The sequence below is a fragment of the Melanerpes formicivorus genome, unplaced genomic scaffold, assembly GCF_026170545.1.
Source record: "Melanerpes formicivorus ecotype bairdi unplaced genomic scaffold, bMelFor1.0.p_v2 SCAF_123, whole genome shotgun sequence".
NCBI lineage: Eukaryota > Metazoa > Chordata > Aves > Piciformes > Picidae > Melanerpes > Melanerpes formicivorus.
In genome coordinates, this window is record NW_027142475.1 from 126,667 (window position 1) to 144,312 (window position 17,646).

Below are 17,646 nucleotides of genomic sequence, written 5' to 3' on the forward strand. Positions count from 1 at the left end.
CGTGCCACGTGACCGTGACCGCGCAGCTGGCTGGTTCGCTGTGCCGGTTCCGACCGGAGTCGCGCACCGCGGAGCCTGGGGCAGCGAGGGAGAACTGATTCCTGCTGGTGGCAAATGGAAGGAAGAGTCGGTGCTGCGCGGAGGCAGCCGCGGTGCGCCCGCCAGTAAGAATGTGTGAACCAGAGTTCAGACAGGAATTCCCATGGACAGGCACCAAAACGATCCTCAAACATTTACTGTTGAATTCTGTGACTATATTCTTCCAGACTCAGTTTCTCACCTGCCTGTCAAGTGACGTTATTTCTTTCTGCATTTCTCCCCATTTGTTCTCCCATGCTTTTCTATCATCTTTCTCACCTTTAATGTTGCAGGACACATAGATGCCCTAGGTCATGTCTGTATGGGAGCAGTCATTTCCTCAGCACAGTATGTGTTTGCAAGTGAAATTGTTGGTGTAGTGCTTTGGAGTCAGCTTCCTGAACCCTTGTCACTCCCCTGTCACAGCCCATATGCCAAGCTTATGGCCTGGGAGGTATTTCCAGCATACAGTTCCCCATAGCCACATCCTGCTGACTGTCCCACTGACTATCACCTGTGGGCTTTCACTGTGTTACTTTGCATGGTACTTTTGCTTTGTTTCTGGGGTAGCTGGAGCTGGAGGGTGGGCAGTATTTGTTGAAGGTCACAAGCTGTCACAAAGAGTCTTTCCTGAACATGCCCTGTTGTAAGCAGTGGCACTCTCATTGCTAGCTCTTGAAGGAAGTCCCTGATGCTGAGTGCTCCACCCTCCAGTCCTAGCGGAGTGAACACATCCTCCCTAACCTTTATGTCTTCCCTGCACGGCAGTAGCTCACTGGCCTTTGCATAGACCTGCAGAGTGGCTGCCAAAACCATGCTTTCCTGTGGCCTACCCCCTGAGCCAAGTAGTGGGAGAAGCAGCAGAAGACATCAGCAGGTCAATCAAGTTAAAGCAGCCAGGAGCAGCCAGGAGCACCCCAAAGCAGATGGAGATAGTCATACAGCCAAACCCATGCATTTCATTTCAGAGCTCCAGAGAGGTGCCCCAATTCAGCACAGAGTTTTCCAAAGCCTTTCAGACCATTGGGAATGAAAATGGCCATAGTCAAGAGCCCTGGAGGTTTCCAGGGAACACCTATGGACATTCTGGATCTTCTTGGGTGCAAACCAAAAGGAACATGGATACTTCAAACTCTACTTTAAAAAAATTACATGTAGAGGTAAAAAAAAAAAAAAAAAAGATAAAGCTAATCTTTACATCAATAAGGTCACTCCATGCCTGCAGCTCATTTGCCTTGCAAATTACTCTCTTGTTACATGCTGGCTCCCTCCCTACTCACCTAAATGATTAACTCCACCCCCAAAAAGAACTTTTGCTGAAACTGCTGGAGGAGAGGCAAATTCTGCCCTTGAAACCATGGGACCTGTCAGCTACTCATCAGAGACCTATGACTTGGTGAGTTGGGTCTACTTTGCTTGATAACAGGGAGAGCAGGTAGAACTGGGGTGGGTTGAAAGACCTGGTTTCTGTCTGTTCTTCTCACCCTCCTGTTGGCAGAGGGAGGGCTTGAGTGATTTCTTACACCAGCACAATCAGTCCTCACATCTCTAAGTCTGGACTTGACTCGTGGGTACTGAAAGCGACGCTGTTCTTGCCAAGAGCCAACACAATGTGGCTGCAGCCACTGTGATTAAGGCTGGCAGGTATTCTCTTGGGGACAGCTGCCTACCTACCAGGACCTCATGAGCAAACATCCCGGCAAGCACTGAGCCCGAGCACTGTCCCTGCATGGTGACCCAGACCACAGTCACTGACAAAGGGCCAGATGGTTCCCTGGGAGCACAGGGCTGCTGCAGCCCTGTCCCCTGCTGCCAGCCTGTCCCAGTCAGGGTTCCTTGCTGCCCTGCTCTCTGCACAGCCACGGACAGAACTTGGGTGTGAAACACTTGTTCTTAACCAGGCACCTTTTGCAGTACATCTTTGGTGATATAAATGAGCTGCGTGCACAGTGTACAAAGCCCTGGCAATTTCATTGCGCAGTTACACAGCAGCAGTGAGACCCAAGCAAACTGGGTGCTCTTTCTCTGCCTGTAGAAGCCCTGGGCATAACCATACATTCTCCCACCCTTGCTTGCCATCTCCACAACCAGGCTGACACAGATTCTGCTGAAAGGGGAACATGCAGAATATTTACAAGAGGGGAAGATACACTGCAAGTACTTCTGACAGGGGGGGATGACACTGTGTGTTCTTCCCTGTGTAAGTTCTTTCTCCCCTGTGTTTGCAAGTGGAAGACAGCAGCTGCACCTTTTAGAGTAAGTTGTGCTATCCAAGGAGAGGTCCACAGCAGTGCTAACATTAGTCTGGTTTTCAAATGTTGCAGCTTAAAATTTGTTTTTTAGTACAGCTGCTCTTTGCAGTAGATCTCGATTTTTATTTGGTCTCCCTGAAGGGAAAAGTGTTGGATTTAATTGTTGTCAGTGTTTCTGTCCCACCTCTGTCCTATAAACCAGGGATGAGAGGGGAGATGGGAGGGAGAGGCAAGATTTACCACCTGATTTTTTTTCCTTTTCCAGATTTATCCAATTTACAAATCCTTTGTGAACAGCGTTGTTCCTTTTGAATGTTTTTGCAGAAGGCATTCCTCTGCCTGACCTCTGCTCTAGTTCCACGGCAGCGCTAACGCTTGCTGAGAGGTTACAACCAAACTCAAACCTTTTTCATCTCCACGCTGGTTCATTCCTCCAGCTGAACTCTCCACTGAAAGCCTGTCCCACCACCAGAAAAACAGCAGAGCCTGCAGCCTCCCATGTTCTGTAAACCAGCGTCTGCTTGTGGCAAAGCTGTGCCATGTTTTAACACAGGGGGTTAAGCAGCACTGGGATCTCTTCTCTGTGTATCATTTTTTTCCAGAACCTTGGCTTTTGCCAGAGATTTTACCTCTGCTGTGAATTAAGTTATAAAGGAGACCCTGTATGAGAGGGGGAACGCTGCTGACTTTGGGACCAAACAGTGGCAGTCAGGTGCCAGAGAAAAACAGATTTATACCTTCTCCCAGAGTTCCCACAGTCAGGAGTTTGTGATGAGTTTCCCACATCTGTCTCCTAGGAGCTTCCCAGGTTTGTCTCCCTCCCTGGAGCAAGCCCCAAATCCCATGCAAGCAATTCCACATTTTCTTTGGGGGTGCCAGGTGTTGCTTTAGCTGTGCTCAGTGCTTGCAGCAGCAACCTACCCACAGAGATTTGCAGAAAAGGCCTCAACCGTATCCCGTCGTAGCAGTGACACAATCCTAGCCCTAAGCACTCACCGGACAGGATGGTTTGACCCACTGAGCAAGTGTGTGAGGGAACATGAAGAGAACATTTGCATCGGAAGGGTCTCAGTAATGCCCAGTGGGGCCATCAAGAGCCTCATCTAAAATTTGATACCACATGGGACCACTCATCTCTCTATTCCTGAGGAGAAGCAATATGCCCCAAACAATAACCCCAGTTCTCCAGAGCAAGAGAGCTTTGCCTGCTTCATCTTCTTCAGCTGCAGACTAGATTAACAAAAATATAGCAACAGAAAGACCACTGAGATCTCCCCCAGATCCCCCCAGCTGCTGCAGGCAAGGTGTCACTGTAGAGGGACCTACATGACTCAAGAGCCATGTAGGCTCTACAGCAACGTGGCATTTCCCAGGGCTTTCTTCTTAAGCCAAGTTTCCCTAGTTCAGCACCCTGAGAGGGGATGAACGGCAGCTCTGTCAGTAACGTGCTGATGTGGGCAATTCCAGGTTTAAGGCTTTGGGAATGAAACCTGCTTATCCTCACCCTGGTGTGGGCTGGAAGGAAATGACTCATATGGAAAATCCCAAATAGTGCACAAGCTGTTTCTCTTGTGTTTTGATTCACTGGCAGCTGTGGTGAACTGAGAAAAGCAGCTGGCACACAGAGATTGGAATAAATCTGAGATGTGGGTTAGAGTGGGAAGGGATCCCAGAACAAAGACCGTACAGGAATGGGGGTCCCAGGCATGCACTTGACTGCTCAGTTACATAAAAAGATACCACTTTATCACCCACTCCAAATTCTGGCTGCAATTGTATTGCAGGGCACTTGTACAGAAGATCCCCTGCACATACATGGTTAACTTCTGCCATCCCAGACCAGGCAGCCACCTGCTTCCAGTCCTAGAAATGGGAATCACAGCAGAGTTCCCAAAAACCTCAGCCTGTCACATTCAGTACATCTCTTGCAGCTCTGCTTCCTGCCCTTCCTGTCCCAGCCTGGAGTCTTACTTTTTCTCCTCTTGCATTTGTCTCCAACTCCTCTGTCCGCTGCCACCCACACTTGCTGCTCTGCTCAGAGATGCACATGAGAGGACGCCTCAGACACAGCTCAGTGCACGCTTGCCCTGCCTGCGGTGAGTGGCTTACAGTAAGGGCCCTACCTTCCACCTTATCAGCAATCAGATGGTGTCTGATAGTGGCACTCTGCCTCCACACCTCCGGCTCCAAATGCAAGGTAATGCTGGAAACTGTTCAGCAGAATCAGCCACTGAACACCACCCAGGCTGTCCATCCACTGTTGTCAATGGCACCAGTGTGGCTCCAGGCAGTGTCGCACACTCCGGCCAGCACACGCAGCCACGTCCCTTGCCTTCCTCTTTCCTAGTAAAGCTGGAACACTCCAGGCATGCCCCAGTAAGCTTCCTGTTCCTACACATGTTCCCTTCAGGGTTTTCAGCACAGTCACTCACATGTTCTGAGCAGCACAGTTTGGTCTCTGTGACAAACTGCAAATGTTTTTGGTTGGTTTTGGCTTGCTTTGGGTCGGTTCGGTTCATTTTTGGCGGTTATGTTTGTCCGTCTGGTTTGGGTTGGATTTTGTTTGTTGGTTCGTTGGGGTTTTTTTTGGTGGTGGGTTTGGTTTGGTTTGGTTTTTTGTGTGGCTTTTTTCAGAGAGATTTGATGACTTGGCCCTGGCCAAAGACAAAGACAGGTTTCTGTGTGCATTGGTAATTTCTGAGACAGGGTACAGGTACAGACTAGACAGGAAATATTTTCAGGCCATGGAGAAAATAAACTGGAAGAGATTTCTAAAGGGTTTTGTCTTTGACAGCAATTTCCAGTCTCCAGAATCATGCCCTAAATCAGAACAATACTTGTTCTTTGGAATACAAATACTTCTCACTAAGACTTGCAGCCCCACCATTAGTTTAGGGGCAGTCATGCACATTGGAGGTTGTGGATACAAAAGAGTTGTTCTTGCCCCCAGGGTAACCGGCTTTCACCCATTTGGGAGTGAGTATCATGGCATCACAGTACAGCAGCAACAGCACTGGATGCAGAGCTGGTAGGGAGCAGGACCATGGCAAAACCCAGAGTAACTTGCTCTTTCTGGCAGTAGCCATTGGTAGAGGCCCAGAGAAGAGGGCAAGAGCCGGGCAAGCTTATTCCACGTTCTTCCCAAGGACTTATTCACCTTCCTACTGTCCATGGCCTGGGGACTGCCCGAGCCAGCTGCGTGTTCCACGTGTTCAGTAATGCACTTCTCCATCAACGTGCCTGAGCTCCCCTCAAAGCTGTGCTGATGGTTTCCACAGCACAGCCCTTTGAGACAAGTGCTGCCCCTGCAGTTGCCTCTACCCCACAGTCACGCACAGAGGCACCCAGCACATCGCCCAGGGAAACATCAATCATTCTTCTCTGGCTAGGCAAAATGGAGGACTCAAGGCTGGTCACAGTCATTTGGCTTAGCAACACATGGGGGGAGGAAAAAAAACCCCAAATCAGCTCTGAAACTGTTCAAAGCAGGGCTAATATTTTTAGATGGGATGTTTGGCTGAGGAGGGAAGGAGCAGCAGGTGCAAACGGCTACAGCTGGCAGTGAAAGGTATGAAAGCAGCGAGCAGAGACTTCCGCTGTGGTTGACATTGAAGTCTTGGCGTTGGTCTCAAGAGAGGGTGGGGGAGCTCAGGGTAACTGCTGCTGAGCTCTTCCCAATTGTCATTAACTTCTGAGCTTGCCACAAGACTCCTGCTCCACTCTCCCTTTTCCCGCTCACCTGCACCTTAGCCCCTTGCTTTTGTGAAGGCCGAGCTTCTGCAAGGTGGCTGAGGGCAGACAGAACCTGCCCCACTGTCTGGCTTGGGCGGGGGGGGCTCATCCTGAATGCAATTCTAGCTTCCCAGCACTCAGGGGTCGTCCACAATCTTATCCCAAATACTGGCTGCTCACTTGACTACAGCAGGCCACACAGGAATCACATCCGCTGCAGCTCCATCCCTTATCCAGATTATTGACAAAGATCTGGCAGACAGGCAGCACCTAGTCCCAGTGCAGGTGGGCTACAGGAGGTGGGCATGCTCTGCTCCTGGTCTGCCAGGTGCATCTGAGGGACTGGGTTCTCATGTTCAGATTTTCCCTGTCGGTAACAAGATTTTCTCTGTTCCCCAGAGTCAGGTGGAGCTGAGCGGTTACTATGAAGCTGAAAACATCACCCCTTCTTTGGAGGGCTACTTTTGCTTCAATCCAGCTTCATCTGTGGTTGGTGACCAGAGAGATCCCTTCAGAAAGGTCTTCATGCCCCTCATCTATCTGCTGATGTTCGTGCTGGGGACTCTGGGCAATGCCCTGGTCTTGGTCATTTTAGAGAGGTTCAAGCAATCTCGCACTACCACAGAAAACTTCCTTTTCCACCTCACCCTGGCCAACCTGGCACTGTTGCTCACCTTCCCCTTCAGTGTGGTGGAGAGCTTGGCTGGGTGGGTATTTGGGAAGTTCCTCTGCAAGATCCTCAGTGCTGTTCACAAGATCAATTTCTACTGCAGCAGCATGCTGCTGGGGTGCATCGCGGTGGACCGCTACCTGGCCATCGTTTATGCGATTCACACTTACCGCAAACGCAGAGCTCACTCCATCCACCTTACCTGTGCTGCTGTCTGGTTCTGCTCACTGCTCTTGACTTTACCTGATCTCATCTTCATGGAAGTCTGGACAGATGACAGCAACCGCAGCATTTGCTATTTTCCAGAGGTTGGAATTCATGGCAACAATGCCTGGCTGGCAACCCGCTTCCTCTACCACACTGTGGGTTTCTTTGTGCCCCTGCTGGTCATGTGTCACTGCTACGCAGCCATCATCCGTGCTCTGTGCCAGTCCCAGCGCCTGCAGCGGCAAAAAGCTGTCCGTGTGGCCATCCTGGTCACAGGCGTCTTCCTGCTTTGCTGGAGCCCATACCACATCATCATCTTCCTGAACACGCTTACCAAACTAGAAGCCTTCTCCAAGAACTGTCTCCTGGAAGACCAGCTGGATATAGCCATCATGGTGACAGAAGCCATTGGCTTCATCCACTGCTGCCTCAACCCCATCCTCTACGCTTTCATTGGAGTCAAGTTCCGTAATGACTTCTTCCGGATCCTGCAAGAGCTTGGCTGTATAAGCCAGGAGACCCTGCACGACATCCTGGAAGTGACAAGGAAAGGCAGTGGGATTGACTCTGACAACACCACTTCTATCTCCACTTTCTAGCTAGGAAAGGCTGCCCACAGGGCAGAAACCATCCTGGAGCTGACCTTCCCTGTGGCACATTTGCTGTGGCCTCAATCCTGTTTCATGAGCATCCCCAACACTTATTTCACTCCTCAGAAAACTGAGGTCTGATAGCCACTGAACACCCAAATCCCACCAGATACCCTCCCTGGCTCCTCCTGCTTCTCATACCTGTAGAAGTTCACCTGGCAGCTGTTCAGTTGTCACTCTGATGCAGCTAAATGGGTTGAACCTGATGTTTCCACCTCTCCCTTGAAAGATTGACTGCAGGCATCCTGTGCACAGAACCGGGCATGAGAATGGGGTGCCAGGGACAAGGAAAAAAGTGCAGCTAAGTAAACATGGAGTTGTGTCGGTGAGCGAGGACAGGGGACAAAAGCCAAGCAGGTCACCATTTCAGCAGCTCAGGTTGGTAGACATGCCCAAAGGAAGCAGTGCGACTCATTTGCTGCAGCATTAGGAACCGGAGATGCTGGTAGGACCAGTGGGGAATGCAGGGCTCGCGGCAATAATGTGGGCACACAGTGCTGAATGCCCTCTGGCTCCACTACTGCTCCGGCTGCTCCTGCTGTGACACCTCCCCAGCCAGCCACAGCGTGCTGATCCTCCCACCACAGCTCATGCCAGGGGGTCCTGCCATAGATTGAAAGATATGACTGTCAGAAATTCCTTTCATGACACCAGCCACATCCTTTCCTGCCCATTCTATCTGTTTAGTGCTGGTAAGAGCTCCAATGGGTGACTGCTGAACTGAATGCACAACTATGCAAGAGCTTTCATTCAGGGAAGAAAGCTGTCTGCAGAGATGGCTTCTGCCGTGTGACTGAACACAGGGGAGATAACCACATGACTTTGTGAGGCTGGAGGTGTACTTTCTATCTTGCAGATAGTTACATGGCAATTTGTGGATTGTCAGAGAAAGGAAACCGACTGCCCCTCACTAAGGAGTAGAGCTTGCTTGGGTAATTCTTGGGGGTTTTAGCAGGCTTCAGAAGGAACATATCAGAAAGACGAGGGCAAAGTGAAATGCTATTTTTGTTCCACCTGCACCTATGGGGCTTTAGGGGATTTAGTGCAACCAGGTTTACCCTGAACCACAACTGTCCAGCAGCTGCTCAGATCAGGGCTGTTTGATAACAGTTTGGTCCCAAATGAGAGCATCAATTTTCACTGCCATTAATTATTGCAGTGCAAGCTGGCAGGCTGGTCAGCCCTGGCAGACTCCGGCAGCCTGCTGCTCCCTAGTAGATCTCACAGTGCAACAGTGCAGCACAGACACAGCACTGCTGCATTGTGGCTCTCTTGCTAGCTGATCAGTGCTGTGGCATAAACTGAGAACCACATGTACCAACTGTCAACACGAGCATGACCCTAATCATGAGCACACTTCAAAATCTGGTCTACCGTTCACCTCACTTTTTAAACAAAGCCAGAATAATGTTGGTTCCCCTCCTGCAGCAGGAATGTTCTGCTAAACTCACTTCTGAAGTTCAACCCACTAACGACGGGCACATTTGCAGCCAGACCTCACTGTCTCCAAGGGCCCTGGTAAAAAGACCAATCGTTATGGAAGGGTTCATATTACATCAGTCCAACTCAGGCAGAGACCTCAACAGCTCATTCTCAAATTGTGACTCAGGGAGAAAACTCTGCAAGCGTAAAGTTTTCACACAAAGAGCAGCCCACCATTTCCTGCAGTGCAGCTTTTTCAAAGCTGAAACCTGCAGGTAATGGTGACTGTAGCTGTCCAAGCACATATGTGCAGCAGAGGAACAGCAGCTTTGTGTAGCCTGCCGTTACTATCTCCCCAGTTGTGCCGGTGAACAAACCTATTTCAGACATTTTAAACTCCTCCCCAGCCCTAACGAGAGCTGTGTTCCTATGTAAAGATGTCACTGAAGAAACAGTCAGAGTGTAAAATCCTTGGTGTTCACAAGGCAAACAGAAACTCTGCAGGCAAAAGGAGAGTACGCAAATCACACATCTATTATTAACTGTAGTTTTTGATACTGGTATGTTGGTAACTTTTACAAAGTTTTGATGTGAGCTGTAATAAGCAAATAAAATATCATCTTCTCAAGTGCTGTGCTCATAAGCAGCTGTCTGCAGTCCTGTCACTTCTGCAAAGGAAGCACACCAATGAACACGAAGTGGATGATGGCACCTGACAAATGTTTCTGCTTGCACTTGGAGACCACAGGGCTCCTAAGACCACCCAGCTCAGACTTCCCCTCACTAGTGCCACAGAAAGCTCCAATGTGTGCAGAGTCAGTCCAGACCTAGATTAGCTCCATGCTTTACAGAGCCATCTCCAGTGAGGGCAGCATCTCTTTCCCTGGTTTTACAGCCACTAAAACCAACTGGAAAGCCATCTTTGCACCCATGCTTGGCTTGGCCAGCCCTGAGAAAGCTTGGATCCCAGCTGGCAGACTCTTTCCCAAGAGCAGACATTGCTCTTCCTCCAGCTGACTGCAGCTAGCCTGCTGACTGGCAACAAGAACTCAAGAGAAACTCTCCTTTACTGCAGAGGATGCTGGGCTTTCCACTCAGTGAAATCCCCCACCTCTTCCCCAGGTTTGCATGTCCATCACATGCCTTGGCCCAGAGCAGGCTCCTACTGCCAGAGCCCCCCCCCACGCCCCCCCCCCCCCCCCCCCCAAGACACTGCAGCACTCAGTCAGACATTTGAGCTGCTCTGTGTAGGCTTGCTTGGCCCCCAGCCCACTGCTACCAAGTGAGGCAGATGGGCTCTGGCTGCCTTGGGGTGCTGGGAAGGGGAAGTGAGCTTGGAGGCAGCTCCCACAGGGCATGGGGAGGTGTCACACGGACAGGCTGTGTCACCGTCGCACACACTCTGCGACCCCCAGCCTTGGGCTGTGCTCTGCAGACAAGGCTGGAGCAGACAGGCCAAAGAAAGTGCTGGTCCCCTCTGAATGCAGCCTCAGAGCAGAAACACAAAGACGCCTACAACACTCTGCTCCAGCCAGAGCTGAGGTGTTTCAGCAGAGCATCCTGCTGCATGCAGGCAGTGCTCAGGGGGCTGTGGCAGGCAGTGGAGCATGCACCGACAGCCGGGGAACGCATGACCAAGCGCGTGCCTGGGAGCGCTGCAGAGAAGGGGCTCTCCCCACACCCGCACATCCCTCCTAGCTGCTCTGGTACCCCCTGTTCCACTGTGACTCACAGTTTCATTTTCCACGTCAAGAAGACGATCTACTTCCTCAGTCCATTCTCCCAGAGCCAGACAGATGCTCGAGCACTTGTGTCCCTACTGCTGCCTGCCCTGGCTTCCCGATTTTGAGCACAGATGGGTCTGGACATATGACATAACTGCCACTAAGGCCAGTGAGCTCAGATCCTGGGCAGCATACCACATGCACCACCCCGGCTCTGTGCACAGGTGGCAGCAAGACCACTCTCTGAACCCCCAGAACCAGCCTCTTGCTCTGCTGCTGTCACAGCAGGCTCCACATTTACTCCAGCATGCCACAAGCACACAGCAGCTACAGCACATAGTAGCTGTGCCACGAGAGGCCCAGGACAAGGGAAACTCTGGGACTCTAGGCACTAATGGACACCTTGGACAACGAGTCCCCCTGCTCTAGGTTACCTCTCTGCTCTGCAGCCCTGCTCAGGGACTCGAGGTGTCCAGGGCTGCCTTGCCTGGCCACCCACTAGCCCTGCCCATGAGCATCCACCTACCTGAGAGGACCATCCTGTGCCACACCCCACGAGGGCAGCTCCCTGTTCCCGGCACAGCTTCTGCAACCTGCTGCAGGAAGGATGCACCCTCTCGGCAGGGGCACACACACAACTCTGCACTAAGCACAGGGGGGCCACCACTTCCAAGGAGCTCACAGCCATCTCATGAAGGGCAGGAACTTCCACGCATCAACTGCTTCAAAGTCACAGGAGGTGGAACAAGCAGCTCAGATGGCAGGCCACTCTCTCTGACCTGCCCCTGCCCAGGGACATGAGTGGCTGGGAGCAGATGTGCCCAGAAACAGCCATAGAGGCAAGGACCAGCAGCAGGAGGCGGGGGTGGGATGTGTCCATTTGGTGACTGTTACTTGTTTGCAGTGGCTAGAAATGATCATCCACTTCAAGCCACAGGATGGGTTAGCAGGGCAATAGGTGGGAAAGGACAGCCAGTACAGCAAAATAAATCCACAGCACAAGAACAAACTGCTGATGGCTGGGTCTACTTCAGTGTCAAGCAAGCAGCCAAGGAGGGCCAGATCATCCACCCCGCACAGAGTAAAGCAGGCATTGAACAGCTGGTCCTGCTACAAGAGAGGCTGCCTGAATTTCACAGGGAGAAAACTGCAGCCAAGTCTTAGCACACCTTAGGCACAGACAACTTTTGTACCCTCAGAGGAGCTCCTTCCCTCTCAAACTGAGCTTCCCCCTTAGGTGAGGTTTTATAACAGGGCCGACTGAGTCCCTCTGATCAGCCTCAAACCTGCTGCAGGCGATGCTGGCTGTGCTCCCAGGGGCTGGGCTGAGGACTAAAGACAGGCAAAGGGTCAGGTTTTGAAAGTTGTCTTTTTAATAAAAAGGCACCTATAAAACAGGTCAATACATTACAGGCAGCACAGATACCCAAAAACAAGCCTAAAAATTGTTTCAAATAAAAACCAATAAGATGTCTTCACATATTGTATTTATATATTTATATTTATATATATATATTTATATAATGGTACAAAATGACTGGGGAAGTTTCTCCATGGGATGACAGCATAGGTCAGTCACCATTCCCTCAAGGTGAAAGCTAATTCTGGTTGAATGATTTACCTGACACACTGAAAGATGCAGCTTCCCAGCATTCACTTGTTTTGGAGCTGGAAAAACACGGTGAAGTCATGGCTAAAACACAGGCAAACCTTTCACTGGGCTAGGGGAGTCAGAACACAGAACTCAAGCTGAGAAGCTGAGCAACCAACGACAAAACACGAGACAAGACGCAGCTCATGGCAGTGGGCTGATGGCAAAGCCTTCCCAGATCCAACAAGGACTGGCTGCTGTTAAGCCTCCAGAGAAGCTGCTGCCATATTGCTGCTCACGGGTGTGGCTGGGAGTGGTGCCAAGGGCAGAGGCGTGGCAGGGAGCACGTCTTCTCTCCAGTGCTCAGCCATTGCGGTGAAAGAGCTGCGGCTGGCTCCAGGGCAGGGGGATTTTGTGGAAAAGCACTGACTGCTTCTCCAAAGTCACCAGCTTTGAACTGCCTTCAGGATTTCCCTTTTGTATCTAAGGCTGCCAAATCAAAAGGCTTTGCTTTGTACTCCTTTGTCACCAAAGAACAGGGCTTCCTCCCCGTGAGCGGGCAGCGCTGACCTCCCCAGCACTGCACAGTGGAGCACAGCAGCCCGCAGGTCCTGGCTGACACAGGGCCAATGGGCTGCCAAAGGGTGAGGACCACAAGCCCCAGGCAGCTTCTCAGTTGGGCTGGATGACAGGGACAGCAGGGAAGGTATGGACACGTGGAGATCTTGAGCAGGCTAAAGCAACAGCTGTCTATAGACAAACAAAAAACCATTCCAGACAGAAAATATTATGGCTTCAAATTAATTGATACTAGCTGGTGGTGATGAGCATGCTTTGGGGGCTGGCATCAGTACTTGGATGTTTACAAGAAACTACCAGAAGCCAACATCCTGAAGTGCAGCCAAGAGAAGCCACAGCCTTTCAGGTACATCAAGCTTAGAGAGAGCTACATCTGTTTGAGCCACATCCTCCCATGTGAAACACGCAGCCTGAAAGGTTGGAGGATGCGACCAGCTAACACATCAGGTCACGGCACACTTCATTAGCCTGGGCTGAAGATTATCCTTTTGCTCAAACTGCCAAGACAGGGATGAGCACTTCCAGTGATCATTCCCATCCTGCCATCTCCCCAAAATGTGTGGGGTACACAACAAAGCCACACGAAGCAGAAGACCAGGGCAAAATCCTTCCTCATATTCAGACTCATGCTTCTGGCCAGGACTGCTCACTAGTGTCCTTCCTAACTCAGCTTTGTGCCTCCATCTTAGAATCACAGAATCATTAAGGTTGGAACAGACATTTAAGATCACTGAGTCCAAACATAACAGCCACTACACTGAAGTTTCAGTACCCACCAGCCTTTCCAAACAGCCTGCAATGTGCTGTTTACTTGTTACTTGACAATCTCCCTTCCTGAAAGCACCCTCCTACCTGCAGTACCATGCAGGGAAAGGTGAACTCAGTTACAAGAGAGGCAGTGTGCAAAGTCTGGCTCCAGAGAGATATTCCTCCAACTAGTGCTCTTTGGCAATCACATGTCCCAAGTTCACTGCTAGATACCCATAGGGTACACCATGCTTGAAACAGTCTCCACAGAGGTCCAGAGTGTGTGCAGCAGTGTACCCTGTGTGCCCCCCCCCCCCCCCGCCCCTCTGTGAACAAATACAGGAAAGACCGTAAGTGCCACGTGCAGGAAGACCTTACATAGTGGAGGATGGAGCAGGTGGAGCACATCCAGAAGAGCTGGTATTGTTTGACTGGCAACCTCCACCAGCCTAGGAATGAGGGGCTACAACACAACCTTGGCCTCTTCTGTCCAAAGCATAGGATGGCTGCACTGCTGACACCTTACAGGATGACTCTCACACAGAGTATTGCACACAGGGACAGGTCTTCAACGGCTGGACCTCTGCTGTGCAGTAGGGAAAGGCTGCCGCCAGTAGCTCAGAGCAAGATGAAGACTGACTGTGAAACTCTGAAGAAGGAGGCCTAACAAAGCATGAGGAAAACCTGGGAGAACATTCAAGGGCAGAGGCAGAGGAGGTGCAGCACAGTGGCTGAGGATGATGGATGGATAAAGGGCTGGTGCAGGAAGGCTACAGAAGAGCAGGATTCCTAGATCACCTCTCCTGGAAGCACAAGAATGCATCACCCATCTGTTCCTACATACCACACGACCCTGCCTATAAGGAACACAGCCTGAAAGGAAGAGGAGGGACTAGAGATGACAGAGCTGGTTGAGACCTTCAGGTACAGCACATCATCATCTGCAAAGCCTAGGTCCCCGCTGCTGCTCCAGCCAAAGGGCTGGCATCCTCCCCATCCCAGAGATGGCAGTTTTGCCACAGAACAGTGAGGACTGTATCCTGTGAAGCTGTGGCCTCTGCTCCACTGGATGAGGATTGACAGCTTCAGCAGTGTTTCGTGAGGCCATAGCTCTGATCTCCTGGGCAGCCCTCGGTGGTTGGTTGTGTACTTGGCACAGCCTCTACAGGGGCCCAAGATCTGCGTGAAGCAACACAGCCTGCACACGCAAGCTGCTCAGACACAGGAACAACACAGCTCTGACAGTCACTCCACAGTGGGATCTCTCCATGCCCTGTGCACCCTGGGGGATCCTCCTGCCTCCCCCAGTGCAAGCTTTCAATCCTTGTACACTGTTGCCTTCAGCATGTTCTTTGTTCCCGATGTTGTCTTTAAAAACAGCATGGTTTGAGGCTTCTACCAAACACAGAAACACAGAACAATTGAAAAACCAGCACAAGTTCTTGCCTTACCCAGCGACCTATTTACAGCTAGTTCCAAAAACCCTCTTGCACATTTTGGTGGCTTAAAAATAACAATAATTAAAAAAGAAACAAGAGAGAGAGCGAGGGGGGAAAGGGAAAGAAAAACACTTCACAGAGGAAAACCACAAATGAAAGCTTTACAAACTGCCACAGGGTTTGGATGTCCCTGGTCACCACGCAGGGTTCAAAGTAACAGCCCCACTCCCAGCCCCTCCACCCTCCCCTTCCCCAAAAAAGAATGCAGAAAGAAACCCAATTCACATCAAGTTTACTGCACATCTGTTTCTTTGTGTAGAGGTGAAGCCGATATGAAAAGCATCCCGTGTGGTGTCCTCCACCTGCGTTGGCGCCCGGCCCTCCCCCGAAGAAAGGTTTAAAAACATTTGTGCAGGCAGCCCTCCGCTCCCGCCCCTCAGCACCAGCTGGGGTCAGAAGGGCAGGTTTGCCATGTTCCCAGGCCCGGGGATGTAACTCATCTGGCTGTCCAGGGAGACACTCCTCTGCCTCATCTGGTGTGTGACCATGAGGTTCTGCTGAGGCGGGGGCCCCATGAGAGAGCCCTGAGGTGACATCATGTGTCCTGTCTGCGCATACATCTCCCCCGACACTGACATGCTCCTCTGCTTGGCCTGCATCAGCATGAAATTCTGCTGGGCCATCAGGCTCTGCTGTGGAGACATCATGCCCTGGTGCATGCTGTTGCCCATCATGCCTTGCTGGGGCGGTATGCCTGTCCTGCCCAGCATGGGCACTTGTCCAGGATGGCACATAGGCATAGTGAGTCCCCTCTGCACACCCTGCTGCCCAGGGAGGCTGGGGGCATTCATACCTGGCCGCACCGGGGGCTGGTCAGCCATCATGTTCTGCAGGTTCATGAGGTGGAGGTTGGAAGGCTGTGATTTGGGTGCTTGGTTGTCACTCTTGGGGAAATACTGCAAGGTGCTGCTTGGCTTCTCCGATGGGATGATCCTGGACAGGTCAAACTCGGGGATGCCCGTGGGTGTGGGACGGATGACCTCGCTGAGCTCGGGGTCGTTCAACACCGATGCCACCCCTGGAAGCACAGGTGGGTAGGGCTCACTGATCCGAGGCGGGATGTTCTTGCCCATCATGTGCTGCTGAGGGGGCATCTGGCCAGGCTGCTGTGAGGGAAGGTCCTCAGGCGGTAAGGGCATCCCTGGTGGGTAATGCTGCTGCATGCCAGGGCCACCTCCCCCACCGGGGGCTATGGGCATGCCTCCGGCAGGAGAGGGCATGGGGTTGTGAGGCTGCTGCATGCGGGGGAACACCAGCTGGTTGGAAGGAATCATCTGCGAGCTGTTGGGCACGGGGCCACACTGCTGGTTCAAGCCGTCCTGGGGCCCCGGGGGCAGCATCATGGGGTTCTGGGTGGGCACACCTGCCCCTGGTGCACTCGGATGCATAGGAATGTTGGAGCCCAGTGGGTTTGGGGAGGACATCATGGAAGTGGGCGGTGGTTCGTGAGAGAGGGGTTGCTGACCAGGCAGGTTCATTCCCATGGGGCTCTGAGAGGAGCCTGGCCCCACAGAGTTCAAGTGCAGTTGATTCGGCTGATTCCCTGCCACACCTAAGGTGAGGAAAAAGAGAGAAGAGTTAACTCTGCCCACAGACCTCTCTGGGCTGCGAAACCCACACCCTGGAAACCTGCTGAGCTCTTCCGCTCAGAAGACCCCAAGCATGGAATGTGATGCTCAGTAAACAGTCGCAAGATGGGCTTGCAAAAAAACCACCACCAGGAAAAAACTGTCCCAGGCTCCAACTCCCCAAGCCCACAAGCAGCAGAGAGCTCTTCCCGCTTCACTCAGTCCCATGCTGGATTTAGAACTCCTTACAGCCCACTGATTAGAGAGCCCCATTACTTTCTCCCCATTGGGAGCGTCCTACAATGTGATCTTGGCAGGGTCTGGAAGGTACCACTGCCTGGTCAGCCACCTGGCAAGCTCCTGTGACCACAGAACCTTGGGCAGCACAAAGACAAAAAGCAAGAGTCAGAAGCCTGACAGGTGCTGTCTAGGAGGGAGGACTGCTCCATCGGTACAGCAGAGCCATCAGTGCCTGCGGAGGGCTTTGGGTTAGGGGCAGACAATTCACTTGCATGTCTGAGGTCAACCTAAACGACTACTCAGTAGAGAAAGGGTCAAAAAGTTGATTTCCATTTCAGAAACTGCCAAAAATATTTCCCAGCCAGCTTTAAACACCTAAATGAAGTAGCACAGCATGCTGGAGTTCCCCTTTGCCAAGTGACGAAAGACACTTATTTGCCTATCTGTCCCCAGCAGTGCCACCAGCTAACAGAGCGTAGCTGGTTGTCGCCTGCTGAAATCAGAACCATGCTATGACATTACCTTGCCTGTGCAGGCACCTTGGCTCCACTCAAAATACCACTTCCCCAAAGCCTGTTCAGAGCACCCCTGTCTTGCTGCACAAGAACACAAGGGCTCCAAGCAGCAAGCAAACCTTTTCCTCTAAATCCTGGGCCTGAGACAACACTAAGAACTATGAAAATTCTG

At 51.7% G+C, this 17,646-nt stretch overlaps 2 protein-coding genes across 3 annotated transcripts in view; one reads left to right on the forward strand and one right to left on the reverse strand.

Moving 5' to 3' along the window:
* Positions 1-574: 574 nt before the first annotated feature.
* Positions 575-9,654, forward strand: CXCR5 (C-X-C motif chemokine receptor 5). The gene is made up of 3 exons (XM_068167786.1): positions 575-955; positions 1,047-1,474; positions 6,462-9,654. Exons 2-3 carry the CDS (start codon positions 1,436-1,438, stop codon positions 7,536-7,538), a joined length of 1,116 nt encoding a protein of 371 aa, XP_068023887.1. The 5' UTR covers positions 575-955; positions 1,047-1,435; the 3' UTR covers positions 7,539-9,654.
* Positions 9,655-13,964: 4,310 nt separating this feature from the next.
* Positions 13,965-17,646, reverse strand: part of BCL9L (BCL9 like) — a 72,499-nt gene continuing 68,817 nt past the window's right edge. For both annotated transcript variants that reach the window (XM_068167811.1, XM_068167809.1), the window contains exon 9: positions 13,965-16,703. In XM_068167811.1, coding sequence (XP_068023912.1) covers positions 15,544-16,703 — 1,160 coding nt within the window. In that variant the 3' untranslated portion in view covers positions 13,965-15,543. The remainder of the gene's footprint in view (positions 16,704-17,646) is intronic.